The sequence below is a fragment of the Ovis aries genome, chromosome 14 (genome assembly GCF_016772045.2).
Source record: "Ovis aries strain OAR_USU_Benz2616 breed Rambouillet chromosome 14, ARS-UI_Ramb_v3.0, whole genome shotgun sequence".
Lineage (NCBI taxonomy): Eukaryota > Metazoa > Chordata > Mammalia > Artiodactyla > Bovidae > Ovis > Ovis aries.
The window spans coordinates 23,527,840-23,553,398 of record NC_056067.1 but is presented as its reverse complement, the minus strand read 5'-3'; the positions used below and the strand labels follow the sequence as shown (position 1 = coordinate 23,553,398).

General features: G+C 48.4%; 3 protein-coding genes across 3 annotated transcripts in view; 2 read left to right on the top strand and 1 right to left on the bottom strand.

The window, feature by feature from the left end:
• BBS2 (Bardet-Biedl syndrome 2) overlaps positions 1-16,815 on the bottom strand; it is a 109,697-nt gene extending 92,882 nt beyond the window's left edge. Inside the window, exon 1 of the mRNA XM_042231642.2 lies at positions 16,298-16,815. Coding sequence (XP_042087576.1) covers positions 16,298-16,342 — 45 coding nt within the window. The 5' untranslated portion in view covers positions 16,343-16,815. The remainder of the gene's footprint in view (positions 1-16,297) is intronic.
• Positions 9,922-11,165, top strand: MT3 (metallothionein 3). The gene is given in 3 exon segments (NM_001009755.1): positions 9,922-9,952; positions 10,183-10,248; positions 11,065-11,165. Coding segments are annotated over 3 exon segments (198 nt in total).
• Positions 16,816-19,380: 2,565 nt separating the features above from the next.
• On the top strand, positions 19,381-20,341 carry LOC101117955 (metallothionein-2). The gene is made up of 3 exons (XM_004014999.4): positions 19,381-19,481; positions 19,774-19,839; positions 20,095-20,341. The coding sequence occupies exons 1-3, from the start codon at positions 19,454-19,456 to the stop codon at positions 20,184-20,186; spliced, it is 186 nt and encodes a 61-aa protein (XP_004015048.1). The 5' UTR covers positions 19,381-19,453; the 3' UTR covers positions 20,187-20,341.
• Positions 20,342-25,559: the final 5,218 nt, after the last annotated feature.

The following is a 25,559-nucleotide window of genomic DNA, read 5'->3' as shown; positions in this document are numbered from 1 at the left end:
TACTCAGCTTTTTATTGGTATTATTTGAATGCCTGCAAAAACCGTGCAGGATAGCAACAATTATGTTAATTCTACAGGTAAAGAAACTAGACTCAGAGAAGTTAAAGACCTTTTCCCTACTCAGGCAGGACAGGCTGAGAGGAAAGCTTGAAGACCAGGAGGGAAGATGAGCTGGGGCAAAGGCCAAAGTGAAAAGGGGGCAAACTGGTTACATATGACCCTGAATGGTTAACACCTGAGCAGTTGAAGAAACACCAAGGAACGCGATTTGAAGTCAGGGAAAAAAAGCTTTCTCATGGCAGAATTGCCTGGAGCAGGAAAACGCCGTGTTAGCAGGCTGACACAATACGGATTATGCTCCTGTGTTGCCCAAGGGACAATGGAGACCTCAGAGAGGCTGTGACAGACGCTGGACCTGCTCAGGTCATGCTCCGACTTGGATGGAGACCAGAGCAAGGTTTGATGGGGAAGGAACGGAGCCCAGGTCACCGGGTGGGGAGGGAAGTTCCTCATGTGAACTGCAGGGGGCGCTCCAGACCCAGACGCAGGAGCATACTAAGTCCTCTCTGAGCCTCAGGGAATTGCACAGACTTGTTTCAACCTCAGTCTGGCTGGGTTTGGAGCCCAAGAAATCCCAGTAAGGGGCTAGAATCCTTAGTCACCTCTGGGGGAGGATAAATCAGTTCTCCAAAGGCCTTAACAAGGTGCAAAGCACCTAGATTCACAGGCGTAAGACTTTTAAAAATCATTTGGCAATAACAAGGACAGAACTCTAGTATTCTTGCCTGGGAAATCCCATGGACAAAGGAGCCTGGTGGTCTACCGTCTGTGGGGTAGAGTCAGACACGACTTAGCGACTTAAAACAACAACTGTATACACAGGGAACTCTGCTCAAAAGTATGTGGCAGCCTGGAAGAGAGGGGAGTTTGGGGGAGAATGGATACATGTATATGTATTTGCTTTCCACCTGAAGCTATCACAACATTGCTAATCGACTGTACTTCAATGTAAAATAAAAAATTTTAAAAAATTAAAGAATAATTTGGCAATATATTGATATGTCAAAGAACCATAAAATCATTTTACCCATTTGCCCCAGTGGTTTCACTTCTGGAAATCTATTCTAAGAGTTCACCGCAAATTCAGGGTGAACACAGGAAAAAAGACACAACTTCATTCACTCATAGAAAGTTTCATTTTCACTATTTACAATTATGAAAAACTGGAAATAACTTCAATTCCATGAAGTTGCTCAAGTAAGCCATGGTCTGTGCACACAAGAGGATATAACCCATTAAAAATGCAAAAACACAGAAAATGATTACAGCCACAATCTTAAATATTAGGCTACAATTCATTATGCAGGACTTTTTTTTGAAAAAGAAAAACATACCAAATATGGAAATGAAGTATACTAAAATATCAACAGTGGTTGTGTTCAGATCATAGATGAAATTCTTTACTTTTCCACTTTTCTATTACTCTGAAATTTCCAACATTTACTGAAGTAGCATTTTTTAAACAAATACTGTTTGAAAAGGAAAAAATGTGTACTTTGAGCCAGAAATTCTGCTTCAAGGAATGTAGTGTCTTAAGAAAAAAATTATGAATGGACACACTCAAAAGATGCCAAGATGTTTATCACAGTATGAAGTATAACAGTGAAGATTTGAAAACAACAAAAATGTTTCAAATGTGGGGACTGGTTAATAAAACTGTGCTCATCTTACTGTGGGTTGATTTTTTTTTATTATTATTAAATGCCTCCTCACCGAGACTGTGGGTTCTTGGAGAAGAAAGACACTGTTGCACTCATTTGCAATATGAAAGGGTTCACCACTAAATGACTCATTAGGCAAAGGAAGATGCTGGGAACCACAGAATAACTTCAATAATACATACTTAAATCAGCCTCTTTTCCTGACCTAGCCTTCAAAGGTGTTCCCCAAAAAGAGTGAGTCCAAAGTTGGGAGCTCTCAGTTCTCATGTTGATTTATTCACTCAACAATCAAAGGACATTTCAGGTGTACAGGGAGCTTTGCTAGGCACAGAATCAGGGAGAGAGAAAGGAATTGCTTCTTCCAGCTTCAGCCTTCTGGGACCTCAGAGTCCACTGGGGAGACTGTCAGACTACCTTGTACCCTTCTATGGGGCAGAAAGTATCCAGACAAACCCCTGGAGAAGTTCTAAAGAGGGCAATACATTTGGTTGTAGACAAGAGTGAAGACTTCCTGAAGGAGGTGGCTTTGAAAGTTACATAGGATTTTAAACAGGTAGAAATCATGGGCAGGAAGTTCCAGGAAGTGGCAAAAGTATGAGCAGAAGCACGGAAGCAGGTGAGCTTGGGGCACATTTTCGGGTTAGCATGGACTACATGTTTTTGCTCCCCTGGTGGCTCAGACGGTAAAGCGTCTGCCTGCAATGCAGGAGACCCAGGTTCGATTCCTGGGTCAGGAAGATCCCCTGGAGAAGGAAATGGCAACCCACTCCAGCAATCTTGCCTGGAAAATCCCATGGACAGAGGAGCCTGATAGGCTACAGTCCATGGGGTCGCAAAGAGTTGGACATGACTGAGTGACTTGACTTCACTTTATGGACTATATTTGGTTGCCAGGGTAGGTAGGCGGCAGACCATGAAGAGATAGGAGAAGTAGGTGAAAGGGAACTGGCATCCATCATTTGCTAGTTCCAGATCCTGGAAGATTCCTGAACAGAGAAGGGTTCACTGAGCACTGTTTAGTGAGCAGCTCTTATGTGTTAGGTGATCTGCACAAAGAATCTCACTTATTGTGCTGGGGAGGGTGTGGAGAAAAGGGAACCCTCTTAGAATGAAATAATGCCATTTGCAGCAACATGGATGGACCTAGAGATTACCATAATAAGTGAAGTAAGCCAGAGAAGTGCAAATAACATATCACTTAGATGTGGAATCTAAAATATGACATAAAAGAACATATCTATAAAACACATGGTACTCAAAATGCATAGTAAAGACCCAGCAAATGGTGAACATTATCTGTATTAGTCACCAGCAGTTATCTGGTCAAACTGTGTGAAAACTGGGGAGAGATTTCCATGAGTTCAGAAAGCTAGTTTTTGAAAGAGCTGGAACTAGGAACCATGGGGTTCTTAGACCAGAGCCCATTCCTCTGCTTCAGCTGCCCCGTGAACAATATTACTCTTTTAACAATTACTCTGGGCTTCCCTGGTGGCTCAGATGGTAAAGCGTCTGCCTGCAATGTGGGAGACCCGGGTTCAATCCTGAATGTCCAGACCTCTCCAAGAAACGACTTTCTTTGCAAATGAGCATGTTTGCAACCTCTTTTGGGTACACTGCTGTTTACTCAGGCTCCTAAACTCTTGGCCAACTTTCAGTCCCAGGATAATAAATTGGGAAACTCTTTGAGAGAGTAATGCAACAGTCTTAATACTGCACTGAACCAATTTCAGCCAGGGGTGGGACTTGTTGGCCTTGTTTCTGAGATCACCTGGGGATTTTCCATCCATTAGTTGGTGTGATCCTAAGTGATCTTCACCCCTCAACCCATCTGATCCTGCCTCCTGGCTCCAATCTCATTTAAAAGATAAGTTATCTCCGTGCGCTCCCTTCTCCCAGGAGGCACTGGGATTGGGTGCAGGGCTCAGGGTGAGGACTGATGTCTGTGACTCAGCTGGTCCAAGCCAACGCCTGTAAACCCATGTCAATCAGAGGGAGCTGCTATTCGGGAAGCCCAGAACTGAGGCTAACAATGGAGCTGGGTGTCAGGTAGGAGCTCTAGGGGTCCCAGGCTCCTGCAGAGTCCTCACCTGACCTCATGAGTCTCAGACTTATTTGCAAACAGAAAGAGCCAACATAGTTAAGGCCCTACTCTGAAAGCTTTCCAAGTGCCTCCCCATTTAAGCTGCTGAAAAAACTGTCACCATTTTACCCTTAAGCAACCCAAGACACAGAAATGTTAGCAACTTGCTCGTCACTTGACACCCTACAGTGTCAGGTGACCTGAAACGGGCTGGCACCTGGGACCCTTTGCTGCAGTGCTTGTACATGGACAAACGTCTTTAAGCAACAAGATACAAGTCAACTATAAGAGACTAAAAATAATAGCCTGTGTATGCAATTGGGGAAAATTATGAACAAGATGCAAGACAAAACACCAGCGACTTGCCTGGTGGTCCAGTGGTTGAGTCGGTTAAGAGTCCACCAGCCAATGAGAGCGACATGGGTTCGATCCTTGGTCTAGGAAGATCCCACATGCAACTAAGGGGCAACTAAGCCCATGAGCCGTAATTACTGAAGCTCACACACCCTACAGCCTGTGTTCTCCAACAAGAGAAGCCACCACAATGGGAAGCCCACACACCCCAACTACAGAGTAGCCCCCGCTCATCACAATTAGAGAAAATCAAGGCACAACAATAAAGACCCAGCACAGCCAAAAATTATTAAATGAAAATGAAAATAAAGGAAAAAAGACCAAAACCCACACAGCACCATCAAAGGCAGACCACCTAGGCCATCCCTCTGGCCCGACATATGGATCCCCTCCTACCCTCACCCCCTAGGAGGAACCAGCTTGCCCCCTCTCAGGGAGTAAGCATGGGAATCTGTCACTTGTTATTGCTCCCCACTGCTGCAGCAGGAACCCTAAAAAGCCTTGCCTAAATTTTTTGTCTGGTCTCATCAATTTCTATTGACTAAGGAGGTTAAGAACCTTTCGGTAACAAAGGCAACAGCTTGACTTCAGAGCCACTCATTCATTTATTCAATAAATATCTCCTGAATGTCTCCGATGTACAGGACACTGTTTCAGGCCCTTTATATGTCCACAACCAAAAGAAATGAATTCTTCATCAGATTACAGTGATTAAATTTTAGCAGGGGGGAGATAGCAATAAGCTTTACAAATGAATTATTTAGTTCACTAAGAGGTGTTAAATGCTATGAAAAAAGAAAAGACAGAGCAAAGTATGGAGGACCGAGGTACGTGTTGCCATCTTAAACAGGGTGATCACGGAGGCGATCAAGATTTGAGCTTCATGGAGGCAGCAAGATTTGAGATTAGAAGAAAAGAAAGAAGGGAGCAAGCCATGTGGATATCTGGGGAAGGAGCATCACAGGCATAGGGAACACAAACAAAATAAATTTACACTGAGAATTAACAAGGGGTCAGAGGGAAATGAAGGTGAGATGATGGGGAACCTTCTGGAGTGACGCACCTACGTGAAATGCTCTTTGGAGGTCACAGAAGCTGAGAAAGAAGGATGAGAAGCCTGGTTCTGTGAAGAATTGGCAAGTAGGGGTGGGCAGGAGGATGTTTCAGTAGAATGTTGTGGCTTTCAGATCTCTCAAAATCCTGGCCACCCTTGGGTGTGGGTGATATATTAAGACTCTACGGAGAAACAGAACCGTAGGCAATGTACAGATTCAGAGTGACTCATTTTAGGAATTGACATACTGAAATATGGAGGCTGAAACGTCCCAACATCTGCCATCTGCAGGCTGGAGATCCAGTAAAGCCAATGGTGAAATTCAATCCGAGTCTGGAAGGCTGGGAATGGAGAAGCCTATGGTCCCAGTCCAAGTTTAAAGGCCCGAGAACCAGGAGTCCAAGGGCAGGAGAAAATGGATGTCTGAGATGAGGCAGAGAGCAAATTCACCCTTCCTCTACTTCTTTGTTCTACCTACACCCTCAGTAGATTGGGGGTTAGATTAGACATCCACCCACAATGGTAAAGGTTATCTTTACTCAGTCTTCTGATTCAAATGCTAATCTCTTCTGGAAAAAGAATAACATTTAATCAGCTTTCTGGACATCCCTGAGCCCAGTCAGGTTAACAAGATTAGCCCTCAGAGTGAGAGGTGGTTCTCCTAGCTCTGAAACCTCAATTCTGAGGAAATCTGAGCAGTCCAAGGGGAAACGGCAGGCAGACAGTTTGGCTTGAATGCTAGGTTGCACACCTAACCTGGCACTAAAACTTCCAGATAGGGAGACCTTGAGTACTGTCAAGGTTAGGGCCCAGGCCAGAGAAGTCTAAGGCCCGAGTGCCCATAGGCAAAACGAAAACGAACAGGAAACAAACGGCAGTGGGTCGAGGTGGTGAGTTCTTCAGTTGAAATTGCCTGAAGCCACTGTTGAGAGTCTTCCCTGGCGGCTCAGATGGTAAAGCATCTGCCCGCAGTGCAGGAGACCCGGGTTTGATCCCTGGGTTGGGAAGATCTCCTGGAGAAGGAAATGGCAACCCACTCCAGTACTCTTGCCCAGAGAATCCCATGGATGGAGGAGCCTGGTAGGCTCCAGTCCATGGGGTCGCAAAGAGTCGGACACGCCTGAGCGACTTCACTCACTCACTGTTGAGAAGCCACCCAGGCTTCACGTTAAATACCTTGGGGTTATTGTTGTTTGGCCACTAAGTCATGTCCAGATAGGAGATGATAGTGTCTCCTCTTTGAACTTTTTTTTTTTCCCTTCTTTTTCCTCTTCCTTCAACTTTATCGAAACTGAAGACTCAAGAGCCAACACGTGCAAAGCCTGGAGAAAGCTTAGCTCGCTCCTTGTCTGAGACCCTTTGGAGGCCCCCTGGAAGCTAATATTTTTGAGGGTGCAGAGTTTCCAACCAACATTTTCAAGTGTTTGTCCAGCTCCGATTTAAAAGAGGCTCAGCTTTGCCAGGGGGGAGCGGACTAGGGCCTGGCCTCTCCTGGCGAGTCTCAGTCGCTCCATCTTCCTGGGAAGCAGCCTCAGGACCACCTCCAAAGCGGGAGGGCTGCAAATCCTCCACAGATATTGACCCTTTAATCAAGAGAAATTGATAAGAGGCCAGGCAAGGCTTTATTGGGTTCAGGCTGCAGCATGAGGTAGTGAAAATAAGAAACGGGTGTCCTTGCTCGTTCTCCCAGGAGGTGGGCTGGTTCCTTAAATGGATGAAGTTAGGGGTGGCTCTGGTTGGGCCAGAGGGGTGGCTTAGGTGTGCTGTGCGCAGGGATCATGCACAGTGCCTTGGTTTTGCTGTGTGCGGAGTTGTTTCAGTCGTGTCTGACTCTTTTCGACCCCATGGACTTTAGCCCGCCAGGCTGCTCTGTCCATGAGATTCTCCAGGCAAGAGTACTGGAGTGGGTTAAGCCCTCCTCCAGGGCATCTGCTCTGAGCACCTCGAAAATGGCAGTTTGTGGCCCTCCTGTATCTCATTGTTCCTAATTGCCTCAAATGTGCATGCATGGTTATTTATAGTTTCATACAGTCTCTTTGTAAATGAAGAAACATTTGTCCAGGGCAAGCACTCTGGTAGAGAGTCCCAGGTGCCAGCCTATCCCAGTATTTCTTTTTTAAAAAGTGGAAGTTGGGTGTGAGAGGTGATCAGGTCTCTTTGGGAGGACTTGTGGAGGCACTTCCATTCTTGAGGAGGCAACAGGTTGTCGTTGTGTAGTTGCTAAGTCAAGTCCAACTCTTTGCAATCCCATGACTATAGCATCCTTGGAATGCATGAAAGTGAAAGAGAGGAAAAAGTTGGCTTAAAACTCAACATTCAGAAAACTAAGATCATAGCATCCAGTTCCAACACTTCATGGCAAATGGATGGAAAATGATGGAAACAGGACAGACTTTATTTTCTTGGGCTCCAAAACTACTGCAGATGGTGACTGCAGCCATGAAATTAAAACACGCCTGCTCCTTGGAAGAAAAGCTATGACCAACCTGCTGCTGCTGCTGCTAAGTCGCTTCAGTCATGTCCGACTCTGTGCGACCCCATAGACGGCAGCCCACCAGGCTCCCCTGTCCCTGGGATTCTCCAGGCAAGAACACTGGAGTGGGTTGCCATTTCCTTCTCCAATGCTGGAAAGTGAAAAGTGAAAGTGAAGTCGCTCAGTCATGTCCGACTCTTAGCTACCCCATGGACTGCAGCCCACCAGGCTCCTCCATCCATGGGATTCTCCAGGCAAGAGTACTGGAGTGGGGGTGCTCTAGATAGCATATTAAAAAGCAGAGACATTATTTTGCCAACAAAGGTCCATCTAGTCAAAGCTATGGTTTTTCCAGTAGTCATGTATGGATGTGAGAGCTGGACTGTGAAGAAAGCTGAGCGCTGAAGAATTGATGTTTTTGAACTGTGGTGTTGGAGAAGACTCTTGAGAGTCCCTTGGACTGCAAGGAGATCAAACCAGTCAATCCTAAAGGAAATTAGTCCTGAATATTCATTGGAAGGAATAATGCTGAAGCTGAAACTCCAATACTTTGCCACCTGATGCAAAGAACGGACTCACTGGAAAAGACCCAGATGCTGGGGAAGATTGAAGGCAGGAGGAGAAGGGGATGACAGAGGATGAGATGGCTGGATGGCATCACCAGCTCTATGGACATGAGTTTGAGCAAGCTCCGGAAGTTGGTGATGGACAGGGAAGCCTGGCATGCTGCAGTCCATGGGGTCGCAAAGAGTCTGACACGACTGAGCAACTGAACTGAACTGACTGAAGCCCAACAGACTCCCCTGCCCATGGGATTTTCCAGGCAAGAATACTGGAGTGGGTTGCCATTTCCTCCTCTAGGGGATCTTCCCAACCTAGGGATTGAACCCACATCTCCTGTATTGCAGGCAGATTCTTTAACTGCTGAGCCACCGAGGAAGCCCCTTAATGCAGGGTTCCTGGGAAAAGTTTTGTTTTGTTTACGGTCTCTAGATGAGCCTTGCCTCTGTGAGGCCCAATACAACCATGTGAAAGGTGCTTACACTATAAGCAGAAGTGAGGCCTCCCCGTGTTCGGGGCTGGGCGGGGGCGGGGGGTAGGTCACCATGTGGCTGCCCTTTCTGAAACACCATCAGCAACCCTTTCTCCTCCTTCTGTAACCCTTGGCCAGTTGTCTAATGCTGTCCTTTGCTCCTCCATTTCCTAGGGATTAAGTGTGCTGACTTGCTGAGTGAGGACCCAGTCTTGTAACAAAGGACGTGGACTGTTCTGTGTCCAGCTTCTGTGGCTGCTGCCCCATCACTCCAGTCTCTGCTCCAATGGTCCCATCGCCCCCTCCTCTTCTCATCTCTGTGGACCTTCTAAGCATGCTCATCACTGGATTTAGGGCCTATGTGGATAATCCAGGATGATCTCATCTCAAGATTTTTAATTTAATTACATCTGCAAAGCCCTCCTTTCCAAATACAGTAATAACCACAGATTCTAGGATTTGACATTGATATCTCTTGAGGGGCCAGTTTTCAGCCAAACACACACGCAAGGGTCTCTGAGAAACTCAGCAGAAGGAACAGATAAAAGGAGAGAGGCTTCCCTCTGAAGCTGAGATGCAGCCACCTAGCATCACCATCCCTCCCCCCAAAACTCCCGCTGGTCACCCCAGTCCTGTGCTGCAGGGCTCCCAGAGCAGGTCCTTCCCAAGACAGTTTGTGAGGGCCCTTGGGTGGGGGCGGGGTGTGTTCTCTCCCCATCAAACAGGGAGTCCTGGAGCAGCGGAATGACTCAGCGCACCCTGGGAATCCCAGAATAAGGGATAACGGCGGTGGAGAGGATGAGAAGCAGGAAAGGGCTGGGAAATAAAAAAGCCTTTTGCTCTCCCTCTGCCTCCAGAGGCGGGAAGTGAGCACTTTCTGCGAGGTGGCGGCTGCAGCGGTGGACAAGGGCGGACAGGCGGGCGGGGAGTGCTCCCCGTGCACATGGTGGGAAGTACGTGACTGCGCGCGCACCCGGCTGTGCACACTGCAGCGGGACACACGGCAGGGGTGCGGGGAGCGCGGCCGCAATGCGCGCCTCCGCGCCGACTTGTGCTCCCGGATGGAGAGAGGAGGCGCGCGCGCCTAGAGGGCTGTGCCAACGCGCCCCCGCCTGGGGCTATAAAAGTCTCGCCACCTGCTGCCGCCAGTGCATCCAATTGCCCTAGAAGCCGATTCGCCTCCTTCGGTGGTCGCTCCTCTCCGGCATGGACCCTGAGGCCTGCCCCTGCCCTACTGGTGAGCCCCCGCCCCCGCCCCACCTGCGGCACCGCGCGCCCCTTTACTTGCAAAGAATCCTACGCCTTTGCTCAAGGACGTTTGCGGGAAGGGACCCTTATTTCCCATTTTGAATTTCTTGAAGGATGGGCATGGCTATATCCCCAAGGGCACTGAGGCTGAGTACCGCGTCTTCTTTTAGGCCTGGCCCCACCCCGAGTTCTAACCCATCTTGTGCCCCCCTCCCCCAGGCGGCTCCTGCACCTGCTCCGACTCCTGCAAGTGCGAGGGCTGCACATGTGCCTCCAGCAAGAAGAGTGAGTGCGGGGACCCCTCTGTGCGCCCCCCTACCCGTCCTCCCCCGAGCACCACGCCTGTCCACGTAGGCAGTAGGCACGGAGCGGCCCCTCTGCCGGCTGTGACACTGAGTTGACTCTAACGGGAAAAGAACCACCCAGAGGCCTGAAGACTCAGTTGCAGGCCCTCCTTCAGTGATTGTTACCTTGGGCCCAGGCAATTGTTTGTGGATTCCCGGAAGGTTCTAATGGGCAGTTAGGATACAGAACTGCTCTCCTGAGCCCACCGCTTCCCTCCAGATCTCCAACGCCTGGGGAAACATGAGTGAGGCCGGGGGTTAGCTCTGGAGTTGGGGTCCCTTGGGCCCTCTTGGCCTTTGTGGATCCCCTCAATTTTACCTCCCCTGAATCTCCCCCAAAGCAGTGCAATACGCAGGGGAAAGGCGCCCTTGTTTGTGAATTACACTAGGCGTACGCCCTCCACGAATCTCCTGACCCCTACACTTGCACCATTTCTGCCCCGACAGGTTCATCCTTCAAGGTCATTTCCCCTGGATGTTTTCTCCCTAAGGCCTGGTTCCCCCTAGTGTCGGCCTCACTCCACCATCCCCGGGGCTCCTGGGCTCATAGATGGGGTTGTGGGCTAGTTACTGTGGACCCTTCCCCCATGGGAGCCCGGTGTGTAGCTGACACACCAGAGATGCTGAGCCAACCCAGGTGTAAGACTAGGAAGTGGGGGGCAGTGCCCTCTGGCAGCCCTCCTTTCCCCCTCCTTTTGGTGGGGACAGGTGGGGGAGGACAGGCCATCAGACTGGGCGTTCCCCATTTTATCTGCAGGCTGCTGCCCCGCAGAGTGCGAGAAATGTGCCAAGGATTGTGTGTGTAAAGGTGGAGAGGGGGCCGAAGCTGAGGAGAAGAAGTGCGGCTGCTGCCAGTGAGGACGTGCCCACTGTCCCGTGTGAAACGTGTGTGAATAGTGCAGGGTGGCCCAGTGCCACCTGCCCTGTGGTGAGGCCCAGCAGTGTGTCCCCTTCCCTGCAAGCCACTGGCAAGTGACAATAAATCCTATGAATGGCATTAGCCAAGGACTGGTCTCTTCTTAAAGGGGAAGGACGCCAGGGTGGGGGTGGGGGTTGGGGGGGGTGGGTGGAAGGAGCCTCATCAGAAGAACTGCCCAGCTGGAAGATAAAATCGGGAGATTGGCCACTGGTCTTTCTGGGACTGGGAGGACATCCTCCCACCTTCAGATGGCACATGACCCTCCTGCCAAGTCAAGCTGAACTCTGGGAAAAGAGGGGAGACCAGACTCATATGGGTCTGTTTCTTTTTCTGCTTCTCAGCCTCACAGTCTGCATCCGTACAATGGGACTTGTTGCTGTTGCTGTTTTCGTGAAGTCGTGTCCAACTCTTTGTGACCCCATGGACTATAGACTGCCAGCCTCCTCTGTCCATGGGATTTTCCAGGCAAGAATACTGGGGTGGGTTGCCATTTCCCTTTCCACAGGAACTTCCCGACTCAGGGATCAAACCTGTGTCTCCTGCTTGGCAGGCGGATTCTTTGCCACTGACCCACCTGAGAAGCCAATGGGGTTGGGGGAAGTTAAAACCAGACCCCAGCCCCAAAGCCCTGAAGTTTCTGCAATTTTCTAGCCACTCCTGCAAAGCTGCCTGTTTTCAGAGTCATCAGAGGCAAGGCCAGGAGGCCCCGGGGCCTATCTTGGCAGACTGTCATCTGTGTTTCCAAGGTCACCACCCTGAATAGCCTGTCTCCCTAAACAGATTGTTCCGCTCCTTTTCAGACCTTCTCATTTGGCAGTTTGTGTCCAGCTCCTTCCTTCTTCAAGGGGAGGTAGGGTACTGAGAGCTTTAATCCACAGTGGTTGTGGCATAATCCTTGATGAAAGGGAACACTCTGGTCTACCTGGGTTGAATGGAAAAGAAAAAGTCCTGGGAAAGAAAAATATCCCAGCTAAGAGAATGGAATGCTGTAAACATATCAGTTTTCCTCCATGTTACTTCATCAGGATGATCCATTCAAAAGTCCACCAGGATTTTTTTTTTTTAACCTAATAGGCTGTTTTGAAAAGAAAACAGTACAAGAAAAGCCAAGCCAGTTTTGAAACAACAAAAAAGGCCTGCTCTAGCCCCATGGCAGGACTTGTTCTAAAGCTCTCGGAATTGGTGTCGGCTCAGGAATAGATCAATTGGACAGAAAGGATGGTTCAAAAATAGATCCCAGTGCAGCTGCAAGTAAGAAGTGATTAATTCAGCGGCGAAAAGTTACACTAGTTAGTGAAAAGTGTTGAAACAACTGCCTACCCCTGTGCCTAGCAGACAAATAATTTTCAATTGACTTAAATATCCAGGAGCAAAATCAAAGCTATAAAAGAATTTGGAAGAGGAAAACAGGACCATGCTGAGTACTATGGGGTGGAGATGACTTCCCCGCCCCCCCCCACCCCCGGGCCTCACCCCATGGCTTGTGAGATCCTCGTTCTCCATCAAGGATGGAACCCATGTCCCCTGCAGTGGAAGCACAGAGTCCTAACCACTGGACCACCAGGGAATTCTGGGGGTGACTCTCTTAAATAAGACACCAAAAAGATTAATACATGTGAGATTATCTTGTGCAAAATTCTATTAAGGACACTATCTTACTTGATCCATACAACCCTAGGAGAATGGTATGACTATTTTACCCATTTTACAGATGGGCCAAAAGGGCTTGGGGTACAATTTGTGGTCTGTTGAAAGATAAACTGAGGCATATTAACATTTTTAAGAGTTGATTTGAGCAAATACCTATTCAAACTGGGCAGCATTGAATGTAGCAGATAGATAGGAGCTCTGAGGAACTGCACAAAATGGAAGACTTTTATAGCCAGCAAGACACAAAGAAGTTATAACAGGCAGAAAAGCTGGTTGGTTATTGCAGTTACTTTCCTTCAGGGAGTGGCAGGGCTTTCTCATGAAGATTACCCAATTAGTGCTGATCAGGTGATTCCTGAATGTTTAAAGATTCCATTTCTGGAGAGCCAAAGTCTCTGGTGACATGGAGCTTAGCATAAGCAACTCCATTTTGAGCCTGCTGTCCTGTGTTTCAGTTCAATTCAGTCGCTCAGTCGTGTCCGACTCTTTGCGACCCCGTGAATCGCAGCACGCCAGGCCTCCCTGTCCAACACCAACTCCTGGAGTTCACTCAGACTCATGTCCGTTGAGTCAGTGATACCATCCAACCATCTCATCCTCTGTCGTCCCCTTCTCCTCCTGCCCCCAATCCCTCCGACCATCAGGGTCTTTTCCAATGAGTCAACTCTTCGCATGAGGTGGCCAAAGTACTGGAGTTTCAGCGTTAGCATCATTCACAAAACTAAAAGATGGTGGACTTTCCTGGTGGCTCAGTAGTAAAGAATCTGCTTGCCAAAGCAGGTGATGGGTCCGATTCCTGGGTTGAGAAGATCCCCTGGAGAAGGGAATTCTTGCCTTGGAAATCCCATAGACAGAGGAGCCTGGCGGGCTATAGTCCATGGGGTTGCAAAAGAGTTGGATACAACTTAGCAATGAAGCTCGAAGGTAGCAGAGGCAGGATTTGAACCCAGGCTGTCTGCCTAAAACCTACTCAAGCTTGTTTCCTCTGCTTCTGGCTTGCTCTGTGTTACAAAAAGCATCAAAACAAAGCTAAATCACTTCATACCCACTAGGAGGGGGTCTGTCCCTTTGGACTGGTATAACAAAATACTATAGACTGGGCAGCTTACAAACAGCAGAAATCTGTTTCTCACAGTTTGAGAGGCTAGAAGTCTGAGATTAGGGGGCCAGCATGGTTGGGTGCAGCCCCTTTTCTGGGTCAAAGGCTTCTTATCGCATCTTCACATGGTGGAAAGGACTAGGAGCTCTGTGGGGTTTCTTTTATAGAAGCACTAATCCTGTTCATGAGAGCTCCACCCTCATGAACTTAGCACCTCTCAAAGGCTCCAGGGGACACAAACATTCAGACTATAGCAGATGACACTACTATCAAAAAAACAAAAAAGAAACTACAAGCACCACCCAGAAAATAGCAACTGTCGATAAGGATGTGGAGAAATTGGAACCCTTGTGCAGCACTGGAGAAAATGTAAGATGAAGGTTCCTCAAAAAAATAAAAATAGAATTATCTTATGACCAGCAGTTCCACTTCTGGGTATATACCCAAATGAATCAAAAGCAGAATCTTGGAGGGTATTTTAACAGTAGTTACTCAAATTTAAAATGCACATGCCTTCAACCCGGGAAGGGATGGGCCAGAATGGGCACCAACAATGTGCCCATTGTTGGTATCCACAGAAGCCTCAAAACAAGCTAAATAATCTTCAGAGGGAAGTATAAAATTGGTCATATGAACCTCTAATAAAAAGAATGCTATACTGGGTACTGCTATGGAAAGACCACCACAACTTATCGTTTAGTGGGGGGAAAAAACAAGATGTACATGTAGTATAATGCTAATCACATTAAAAGGCAAATTTAAACTAAATATATGTGTGTGTGCATATAATATACATATATATATATGTGAGGGTGTCTTGGATAAGCGGGTTGTGACGGTGGTGACAGAGGGCATCGGTGACCTGAAGGAAAGCCTTGTAGAGGTGGGCCAGTTCATCACCTCCATAATGTTGACGATCCTCTCACGAGAAATATGTTGTTTCTATCCCACCAGCTAATCTGTCAGAATCCCCCAGCCTCTGTCCCTGCTCCCACGGTAACAGGAAACCCTCCCCAGGCCATCCTGTCGTCATCACCAGCTCTAATGCCAGAGAGGCCTTTTCCTGCCCAGAAGAGAATCCTTATTCCTGGTTCTGCTGCCCTTAGAGCACAAGTCTAATTTCTTCTTTTCAGTGTGGCATAAACACGTAGTTGTGGAGTCAGAGAGTCCTGGGTTCAAATCCCCACACTGCCACTTCCGGCTGTGTGACCCAGAGCTGGCCACTGTACAGCTCTTCAGCGGCGCGTTTGTAAAATGGAGAGACTAACAGCTGAGGTCTCAGTGAAGTCAGCTCAGAGTGTTCTGATGCATAGTAGGTGCTCAATATTATGCCCCATGACGACTACGGCAGATTGGAGATAACTGCAAACGTTCATTCCTCCCATCAAGACCAGGGGTCCTCATCCTTTCCCCTCAAATCTGTGGCTTCTTGACCAATCAAATGTGGTGAAAGTGACCTGTGCTAGTTTCAGGACTCAGGGCTTAAGAGACTCACAGATGCCGCTCCAGTCTCTTGGGACATTCACCCTTGGTGCCCAGAGCCAAACGTAAGAAACCTAATTGCCCTGTGGCCACATGCTGAAGAGACCACAAGAGGGCGCTCTGGTCTCTAATTCCTGCTGAGTTCAGCCCTCTAGCCCTGTCTGTGAGGGTGCCAGACACGTGAGTGGGCGCCAGACCAGCCCGTCCACCGACTGAATGCCACCAAGTGACCTCAGACAGTGACACACGAAACAAAAGAATCACCCAAATGAGCTCTTCGCAAATTCCTGACCCACAAAACCAAGAAAGAGAATAAATTGGTTCTTGTCTTAACTTGCAAAGTTTTGGGTGATTAGTTGCACAAATCGAAGTTACTCACTCAGTCGTGTCCAACTCTTTGTGACTCCATGGACTGTAGCCCACCAGGCACTTCAGTCCATGGGACAATTCAGGGAAGAATACTGGAGTGGGTTGCTATTACCTTCTCCAGGGGATCTTCCCGATCCAGGGATAGAACCTGGGTCTCCTGCATTGTAGGCAGATTCTTTACCCTCTAGGCCACCAAGGAAGCCTGGTTTATTGCACAGCTACAGATAATTGGAGCAACCACTGTCCACATATCTGAAGGTAACTGTTTTCTTGCAGACTGAAACTACCCATCCCTCTCAGCTGTTACTCACATGATAGGGTTTTGAGTCTTAGGATTTTTGTTATTAACTTTCTTCTGGACTACTAAAGTCCAGCCATGAACACAGCCCTCAGGATGGTGTGCCCAACTATGCCAGTTAGGAATCTTATTTCCAGAAGGATTTAAACCAAAAAAGGAAATTTTGGACTCACAGTGGCTTCAGGCTTGGCTGGATCCAGGTGCTCCAGTGGTATCATCAGTCTCCATCTCCTTTACAATGAACTTATTCTTGACTCCTTCTCATGGATCAAAGGCTTTAGAAACTCAGCTTCACATCCTTCTAGGTTCAAATCTAGATGGAAAGAATATCAATCGTTCTCCCAGCATTTCCAGCAGGAGTTTCATTGATTCTCTCTGGTTCATGACTACGTGATCCAATCAGAGTCAGTCACTGTGGCCAGGAAGAGAGAATGTCCTGAGAGCCCACAGATGGGGCCTACTCCATCCAAATCATATGGACTAAGCGTAGGAAAGAGCAATTCTACAAAGGAAGGCTAAGGATACTGTCATAGGGGAAGGATGAATGAATGACTCAGCAGTAGAAGTACGCTTCATTCTAGATGGCATAGTACAATTAATGCAGGCTGAGGCCACACCATTGCCTCACACTGATGACTCACACCAAGTCTGCATTTAACACTCCTCATTTTACACTGCTTGGCTTCATTTTCCTCACTTCCTACCACGTGAGGAGGGCAGGCACTCTTCCTCTCCACCCCTGTCTCCCCAACACAATGAGGCTTTCAGGAGTACAGAGATGAGCAAAGCTGGGCCTGGGCTGCCCTTGACCTTTGTTGATTGGTCATCCCTTCCCTCACAGAGTCAAAATAACTCAAGCGAGACAGCTTCGACCTGAAAACAAATTTTACTGCCAACACAGCTGGCCCAAACCCAGGGCTTGATTCAACACTTTTCGGGGCCAAAACAAGCTTTATTGTCTTCCTCACAGTGTCGGACTGTTTCCCCTGAGTGGGCAAGTGACCATCTGGCTTATTAGAGACCTGGAATTTTGCATATAATGCAAATGTAATGCGCATGTAACTAACAACAAAATCTACCCACCATCCAAACAGCAGCCCTTCCATGCTCTTGGTCCATGGGGCTGCCCGACAGTGACATTTCTGAGACCTTGGCTCTCAAATCAGAGGGTGTTTGCATGTGAGCCTCCAGTTCTAGTACAATCTAATCATTTGACAGATGAGTAAACTGATGCTTGGGGTGGGGCGTGGGGACCCCGGCCCATAACAGCCCCAAGGTCACTTAGCCTGTGAGTGGTTCAGTGAGTATTAAAATTAAGTCCTTCTGACAGTTCAACTTTCCTGCCCTGCTTGGCATTTCTGAGTGACCACACAGGTCCCAGAGTGGTGAAAACAGCTTTTTTTACTTTCATTTTGTAATCAGCCCTAATGCTGGGGGGAAGAGAGGCTGGGAAGGGAGGACACATGGATGGATTTACCCTCATTAACTGATTTGACAAATATTTATTAAGTGCCTACTGTAAACTTGACCCTGGGCTAAGTGCCGTAGACACATATTAGGGGCAGTGAGTTCTTTTGGTGTTTTCAGGGGAGGCAAGGGTGGAGGGACCCAGACACGGATCCTAGAATCACACACGTTCCAACACATTACAGACACAGGAAGCACCAGGAAGGAAAAGAACAGGCTGTTTACCAGCATGTTCCACAGGCTAGGTCAGCTAGTACCTAGCTCACCTAGGTGCTAGGGTCAGGACAGGCTCCCAGCAGGAAGTGATGTTTGAGCTGAGCTGTGAAGATATTTCCACAGGACTTTACAGTAAATCCTCTGAGGACAGCCTGTCCTCTGCCCACTGCCTCACTGAACTCCCCACTGCAGCAAATAGGATCCTCTAAGCCCGCCAGGAACGTTCCAGTAACCTGGTCCTCCGATGACTCGCTCTGGACCGGATGATCTAAGATCCGTTGCTTAGTATTCAGACATGTGCCAGCAAGGGAGCAGGATGTGTCTCCGCAGAGAGGAATTTGGACACCACCTCCCCGCTTTCCCTCTGCATCCACTGGGGAAGAAGTTTCTTGTGGTGTTTTCCCTTCCCAATGTCCCAACTTTCCATCCGGTTGCTTCTTGCAGGCCCTGGCATACAACTCCTTCTTCCTCCCCTGCCTGGAGAGGACTTTCTCACCCTCAAGCCCAAGGTGCTTGCCCATCTCCTCCCAGGTTGGGCTGGGTCTCCCAACTCTGCTCCCCCTGCCCCCATCCTAGCCACGACCCTGGCATTACTTTTTCCCCATGCCCCACTGAGGCTGCCCGCATGACTCTGAGTTTCCTGAGCACAAAGCTTGTGGCTTCTTGATCCTTGGTCTGCCCTGGTGGTGATGTCTGCCCTTAGAGGGACTTCAGCATCTGTTGGGCCCACTGATTTGAATCACCATGCTCTGCCACTCACTAGCTCTGTGACCTTGGCAAAGTTACTTAACCTCTCTGGGCCTCCATACTCTAAAATGCGAATGATGACTAGCCCTTACCTCACAGGGTTAATGGAGGATTAAATGAGAGCTCCTACATAACAGGCTTACTGCCTCCCCCACGGCATCTACAGGACAACATCAGTAATCATCCCATGGATTCAGTGGGAATGTACACGTTTTGAGTCTTGACAGGTACAAAAAGTTTTCTGTAATCTGTCCTGAGTTCCAACCTTTTTTTCCACCCGAGCTGGATGGCATCACTGACTCGATGGACATGAATTTGAGTAAACTCTGGGAGTTGGTGATGGACAGGGAGGCTTGGAGTGCTGTAGTGCACGGGGTCGCAAAGGTCGAACACGACTGTGCGATTGAACTGAACTGAACTGAACAGGGTCCTCAGGATCAACTCTCTAACTACTCAGGCCCGGCAAGCACAGGGTACAGAGCAGGGGGCAGGGGGAGGGGAGGGGCGGGAGAGCTGGGGGAGGGGCAGGCGGTGGCGGAAGCTGCACACGGAGAGGGCAGGGGCAGGGGGCTCGGCGCACGGCCCGGGCCGCCCTGCACGCGGTGTTCCCCGCTCTGCGCCCGGCCCTTCCCTCCATCGCCCCGGCGCACGAAGGGCGGCTTCTGGGAACTGATGCCTGGTGGCCCGTGTGCACAGCTCGGTGAGCCGCGCGGCCCGCCAGTGACTCAGCGCGGGGCGGGTGCAGGCAGCGCCCGGCCCCGGAGGGTTTTTGCACTCGCCCCAGCTCCTTTCCGCTATAAAGGCAGCCCACCGCCCGCTCCGCTCCAGCACGCCCCTTCGGCATCCTCGCCATCCTTTGCTCAGCCGTTTCCCGACCCCAGCCTCCGCTTCAGCTCGCCATGGATCCCAACTGCTCCTGCACCGCGGGTAAGGACCTCTGGTTTGGGGCTGGGTGGCCATCGCAGAGCTAGAGGAGAGTCTCTGACTCCTCATCACTCACTTTCAGGGCACTGTTTGCCCTTTCGAAAGGGTTTCCATGTACCCTCCTCTCCTCTGAGTTCAACTAGGAGACCCCGTTTGACCGATAAGGCAATTCGTGTTCGTGGCTCGCCCAGGTTCCCACGAATCGGTTGTGGAACTGGGACTCAAACTCGGGCTGCCAGCCCGCATGCCCGCGTTCGGTTCTCCAGGGCCCGTTCTTGCATCTTTCTCCTGGCAGGTGAATCCTGCACGTGCGCCGGCTCCTGCAAATGCAAAGATTGCAAGTGCGCCTCCTGCAAGAAGAGTAAGTGGGATTTTCTCTCTGTCTACCCCTCACGCGCCGCACTCCCCGCGCCCAGCACCACACCCCCCGCCCTTGCAGGAGGATTCGTTACCGTCTGAGCCACCGGGGAAGCCCCCACAGCCCTGGAGGGGAATTTAAATCGGGCAGTGTGTGCCCCTTCCCCTGGGATGGTGGCGCCTCCACCGGAAAGGGCGGGAACCCTTCTTAATCCGCTGCCCCTCGGGCTCATCAGTGCCGCCCCCTTCCCTCCCCCAGGCTGCTGTTCCTGCTGCCCCGTGGGCTGTGCCAAGTGTGCCCAGGGCTGCGTCTGCAAAGGGGCCTCGGACAAGTGCAGCTGCTGTGCCTGAAGTCGGGGAGAGCCTGCTCCTCGGTGTAAATAGAACAACATGTACAAACCTGCACATTTTTTTTTTTTTTAAGTACAACCTGACCCGTTTGTTACATCCCTCTTTTTTTTTTTTCCTATAAAATACAAGAATGATAATAAAAGTGGTTGGCTTTATTCTGACTGTTTTCTTTGACTTGACCAGGGCTTCGGTGAGGGATTGGGCTAGAAGTACAAAGACTTGGTTTCTGGATGGAAATGTTAACGCCTGACAAACCTAGTGCCTTGTTCAAGCCACATTTCGGCACTGAGCTCCATCTTCTGTGAAATGGAAGTGCCTGAGGGCAGATGCCACAGGACACTGGGCACATGTGGAGTCCTATCTATTTTCAAGTCAAGGGTTGGTGGCACAGAAGCTGCTCAATCTAGAATTTTCATTCTGTATGGTTTCCCTGTTCAGTTTCCGTTCCTCTTGGGTTTTAGGCTTGAAAGTGACTAAAACCTGCTTGAATATAAATGGGGCTTCTAAAATAAATCCCTGTGGTGAAGGATCATGTTTTACTTCCCATCCATCACAGATCTAAACATTGGTAAAAATAATAATAATCATTACTATAATACTATACTATAATATATATATATTATAATTACTATAAAAATGCCATAAAGGAACAACACAGAGCCCATACTTCTAGATTCAACACACATCATTTCAATCACTATATGAAGAACAAACAAAATCAGATTTTAAAATACTTCACAGGGGGACTTCCCTGGTCCAGTGGCTAAGACTTTGCAATCCCAATGCAGGGGGCTGGGGTTCCATCCCTGGTGGTGCACCTAGACCCCACATGCCATAACTAAAGATCTTGCATGCTGCAACTAAGACCAAGTGCAATCAAAAAACAAAACAAAACAAAACAAAAGGGGTGCTGCGCATACATTCATCAGGTGTCCAAGAGCAACCGGAAACACCGTAAAATAGCCCCAGGGTGTGGACCCCACACACCTTGCACAGCACTGCCTTCCCACCCCTGGCATCCACACAGGGAACAGACACTTGACTTGCCCAGTGCCACTCACAACAGACCCACTGCCCTGAGGGCTCCCTGCTAGGGCTTGGCACTCAGTCTTTGGAAGCTGTTCCATTGCTCAGGCTGAAACTGGTCCCTCCAAAATCCAGCCCTCGGCTACCTGAAAACAGCAAAGTAACCAGGGATTCGGAGGGAATTACCCAGCCATTTCCCATGAAGAGGGCGGATGCCTGAGAATTGGATCCAGATGAGAGTATTTCATGTCTGCCAGAGCTAGGTGATGGCAGTTCGGAGGGTGTGGTGGTGTTTATTAGGCAGGACTGAGGTGCCCAGTGACTTGTAATTAATGCCAACGGTTAGTCCCCCCTGGCTGCTTGCAGACAGAATTGCTATTTGATGTCAAATAAAAGGGAAAGGCAAGTCATGTGGCCCCGAAGTCAAGACTACACTTGTTCACAGGTGCCCTAGGTAAAGAGGGGATCCCAGGAGTCAGCCTGTGCTGAGGCCATGGGTGTTGCAGTTCACAGCCTATTTTGCCACAGGTGGTAAGCCCTGGGCAAGTTACTCAACAACTGAGTCTCCATTCTCCAACTGCCTTCTCCATATTAAAAAAAAAAAAATATATATATATATATATATATATATATATATATATACACACACACATATTTCTTTCCTTTTGGCTGCGCTGGGTCTTTGTTGCCTCGTGGGTTCCTCTCTAGTGGAGCTGGGGCTGCTCTCTAGGGGTGGTGGTGCATGGTTTTCTCAGTGCAGCGGGTTCTCTTGTGGAGCACAGGCTTGATGGTTGCGGCACATTAGCTCTGTGGCCTGTGGAATCTTCCTGGGTCAGGGACCAAACCTGCACTGGCAGGTGGGATTCTTCACCACTGAGCCACCAGGGAAGCCCCCATTTTCCCATTTGTGAAAAGGAGATTATATCTTGATGTGGGGATTAAATGATGGTGTCCTGGCTTAATAAACAATGGCCATTCTGATCTCTAGATCCACACGGACATTCGCGGAGAGAGAATCCTTTCAGCTCCCAACAAGCTCTTGGGGAAAGACTCATTGGTTTAGAAGTAATACTCTGGGCTGGAGGTTAAGGATGGGATTGGAAATGTGCTGATCTGGTGCTAAAGGGAGTATGGATGACCTCCAGTGAGCACCCCCAGGACAAGATGCTGCCACAGCGTTTGGACACATTCCCAACCATGTCATCTGATCTGCACAGGAACCAGTGAGAGCGTAAATGTGCAGGCTGGAGTGACTGTGCCAATTTCAGAGAAGTTAAGTAACCTGCCCAAGGACACACAGCTCAGAGGTCAGAGGCTTGAACCTATACTACAGCTGATCTCACCCCCTGGCCACAGATGGTAGATCGTGATGTCACTGAATGCTAAACCTGCCTCTCACTATTCAGAGGTCGAAGGACCTTTCGAAAAGGTCTGAATGTGCTCCGACACATGGGAAACTGAATCCCAGAGAGGTCACAGAGCTGCTTGCTCAGTGCGCTTCCCGCTGCTGCCCCTGTGCCAGCTTTCAGCATCCTTGCTGGTCATGGGAAGTTGGGGTGTAGGAGCCTGGCTCGGGGCAGAATGCTGCAGTCAGCCTGCAAGAGTACCAATCCAACCTGCGTCATAGGACATTAGCTCTCTGTGGCTCAGTCTCCTCCACTGTTTGAGGCTCAGGGACTGCCCTGGTGGTCCAGGGGCAAAGACTGCGCCCTCAAAGCAGGGGGCCCAGGTTCAATTCCTGGTGAGGGAACTGAATCCTACATGTGACCATTATGACCTGGCATAGCCAAATAAATAAATATTTTTTAGGCAAAAGCATATGGCTCAGGAGATTAAAGAACTAATGCATGTAAAAAACTTAGTATGTTACTTGGCATGCGGTGAGCAGTCTATAATGTCAGCTATTTATCATCATTATTATTATTCATAACATTGCGGCTATTCAAGTACCCTCTAGACACAGAAGCAGTGCTGGTGTGCCTAGGTGCATCTCCTGTGGTCTTCAACCACTTGAGCTCGTGACGTGCGGTCCAAAAAGAGTCACTGATTCTCACAAAATTGTGACCAGCACTGGGGGTTTATAACCCCGAGCACAACAGTCTGCCCTTATGGTGCATACAGAAAATTGCCTGCGATTTCCACTACCACACTTGCACCAGTAATTTACTTAACATTTAAATGATTTATAAGTTTTAAAATATATTGGTATCAGCATCTCCAGAGAAACAGAACCAGTAGGATGTAGATAGAAAGAGAGAGCCAGATTTAAGAAATTCGCTTATGTAACTGTGGAAACTGGCAAGACTGAAATTTGCAGGACCAGCCAGCAGCCTGGAAATTCCAGTAGGAGCTGATGTTGGTTGCAATCGTGAGTTTAAAGGCCATCTGGAGGCCCAATTCTCTCCTTTTCAAGAGACCTCATTTTTTCTCTAAGGCCTCCACTGACTGGATGAGGCCTTCTACATTATGAAGGGTAATCTGCTTTTCTGTACACTGATTTAAATGTTAATCATGTCAAAAAAAAAAAAAAAAACAACAAAGAAACACATTCACAGCAACATCAGGCTAGCGTGTGTAATCAAGGACTTGGTATGATAGCCTAGACATGTTGGCACATAAAATTAACCATTATAGACCATCACTCATCACCCATACAACTTCTTCAGTTCAGTACAGTTCAGTCGCTCAGTCGTGTCCAGCTCCTTGCGACCCCATGAACTGCAGCACGCCAGGCCTCCCTGTCCATCACCAACTCCCGGAATTCACCCAAACTCATGTCCATCGAGTCGGTGACGCCATCCAGCCATCTCATCCTCTGTCGTCCCCTTCTCCTCCTGCCCCCAATCCCTCCCAGCATCAGAGTCTTTTCCAATGAGTCAACTCTTCCCATGAGGTGGCTGGAGTACTGGAGTTTCAGCTTTAGCATCATTCCTTCCAAAGAACACCCAGGACTGATCTCCTTTAGAATGGACTGGTTGGATCTCCTTGCAGTCCAAGGGACTCTCAAGAGTCTTTTCCAACACCACAGTTCAAAAGCATCAATTCTTCAGCACTCAGGTTTCTTTAGAGTCCAACTCTCACATCCATCCATGACCACTGGAAAAACCATAGCCTTGACTAGACAGACCTTTGTTGGCAAAGAAATGTCTCCGCTTTTTAATATGCTATCTAGGTTGATCATAACTTTTCTTCCAAGGAGTAAGTGTCTTTTAATTTCATGGCTGCAGTCACCATCTTCAGTGATTTTGGAGCCCCCAAAAAATAAATTCTGACACTGTTTCCACTGTTTCCCCATTTATTTCCCATGAAGTGATAGGACTAGATGCCATGATCTTCATTTTCTGAATGTTGAGCTTTAAGCCAACATTTTCACTCTCCTCTTTGACTTTCATCAAGAGGCTTTTAGTTCCTCTTCACTTTCTGCCATAAAGGTGGTGTCATCTGCATATCTGAGGTTATTGATATTTCTCCTGGCAATCTTGATTCCCGCTTGTGCTTCCCCCAGCCCAGCATTTTTCATGATGTACTCTGCATAGAAGTTAAATAAGCAGGGTGACAATATACAACTTCTTAAACCATACTTAATCTCCCAAAAAAGACAATAACAAGGCCATACTTCTGTCTAACACAAACACAACTACCTTACCTACAACTGAAAATGTATAAAACTGTCCTCAAAGGAGGATGCAAAGTCCTTGGGTGATGGTCACTTTTGTACTCGCTATCATGTAACTTAAATGCTGTGATATTAACAACACATAAATACTACAATGTACAGTCAATACATTCTATGTTATATGAGAAGGGGATAAAAGAGGGAAGAAAACAAAGATATTTGCCATATACATATATATTTACCTATTTATATATATATTACATGCGCTTCCCTGGTGGCTCAGGGATAGAGAATCTGCCTACCAATGCAAGAGATGCAGGTTTGATCCTTGGATAGGAAAGACCCCCTGGAGAAGGAAATGGCAACCCACTCCAGTATTCTTGCCTGGGAAATTCCCATGGCCAGAGGAGCCTGGCGGGCTACGGTCCATGGGGTCGTGGACACAAATTAGTGACCAAACAACAACAAATATGTCACATTATTTACATATTTATATATACTGCATATTTGTAAGAAACTAATGAAGTACTCATAACAGTTATAGTTGTCAGTTCTGTTTCTGGAACCAGTCATATGGTCACAGCTGACGTTTATAAAGACCTTCTTCTCCTACCCACTCTGTGTTCACTTTGCCCCCTGCACGTACCTCATTCGGTCGTGGCTCTTGATCTGGCGACCCTAAGCCTTCATTTTTGAAGGGCCTGGGCCTTTATCAGTCCAGTCTTGATTGG

What these genes read in the sequence shown, in the direction of transcription:
- LOC101117955 (XM_004014999.4), top strand. Translation starts at nt 19,454, where the DNA reads ATGGATCCCAACTGCTCCTGCACCGCGG. An exon ending in CAACTGCTCCTGCACCGCGG is followed by an intron (nt 19,482 to 19,773) that starts GTAAGGACCTCT and finishes TTCTCCTGGCAG; the next exon opens with GTGAATCCTGCACGTGCGCC. An exon ending in GTGCGCCTCCTGCAAGAAGA is followed by an intron (nt 19,840 to 20,094) that starts GTAAGTGGGATT and finishes TCCCTCCCCCAG; the next exon opens with GCTGCTGTTCCTGCTGCCCC.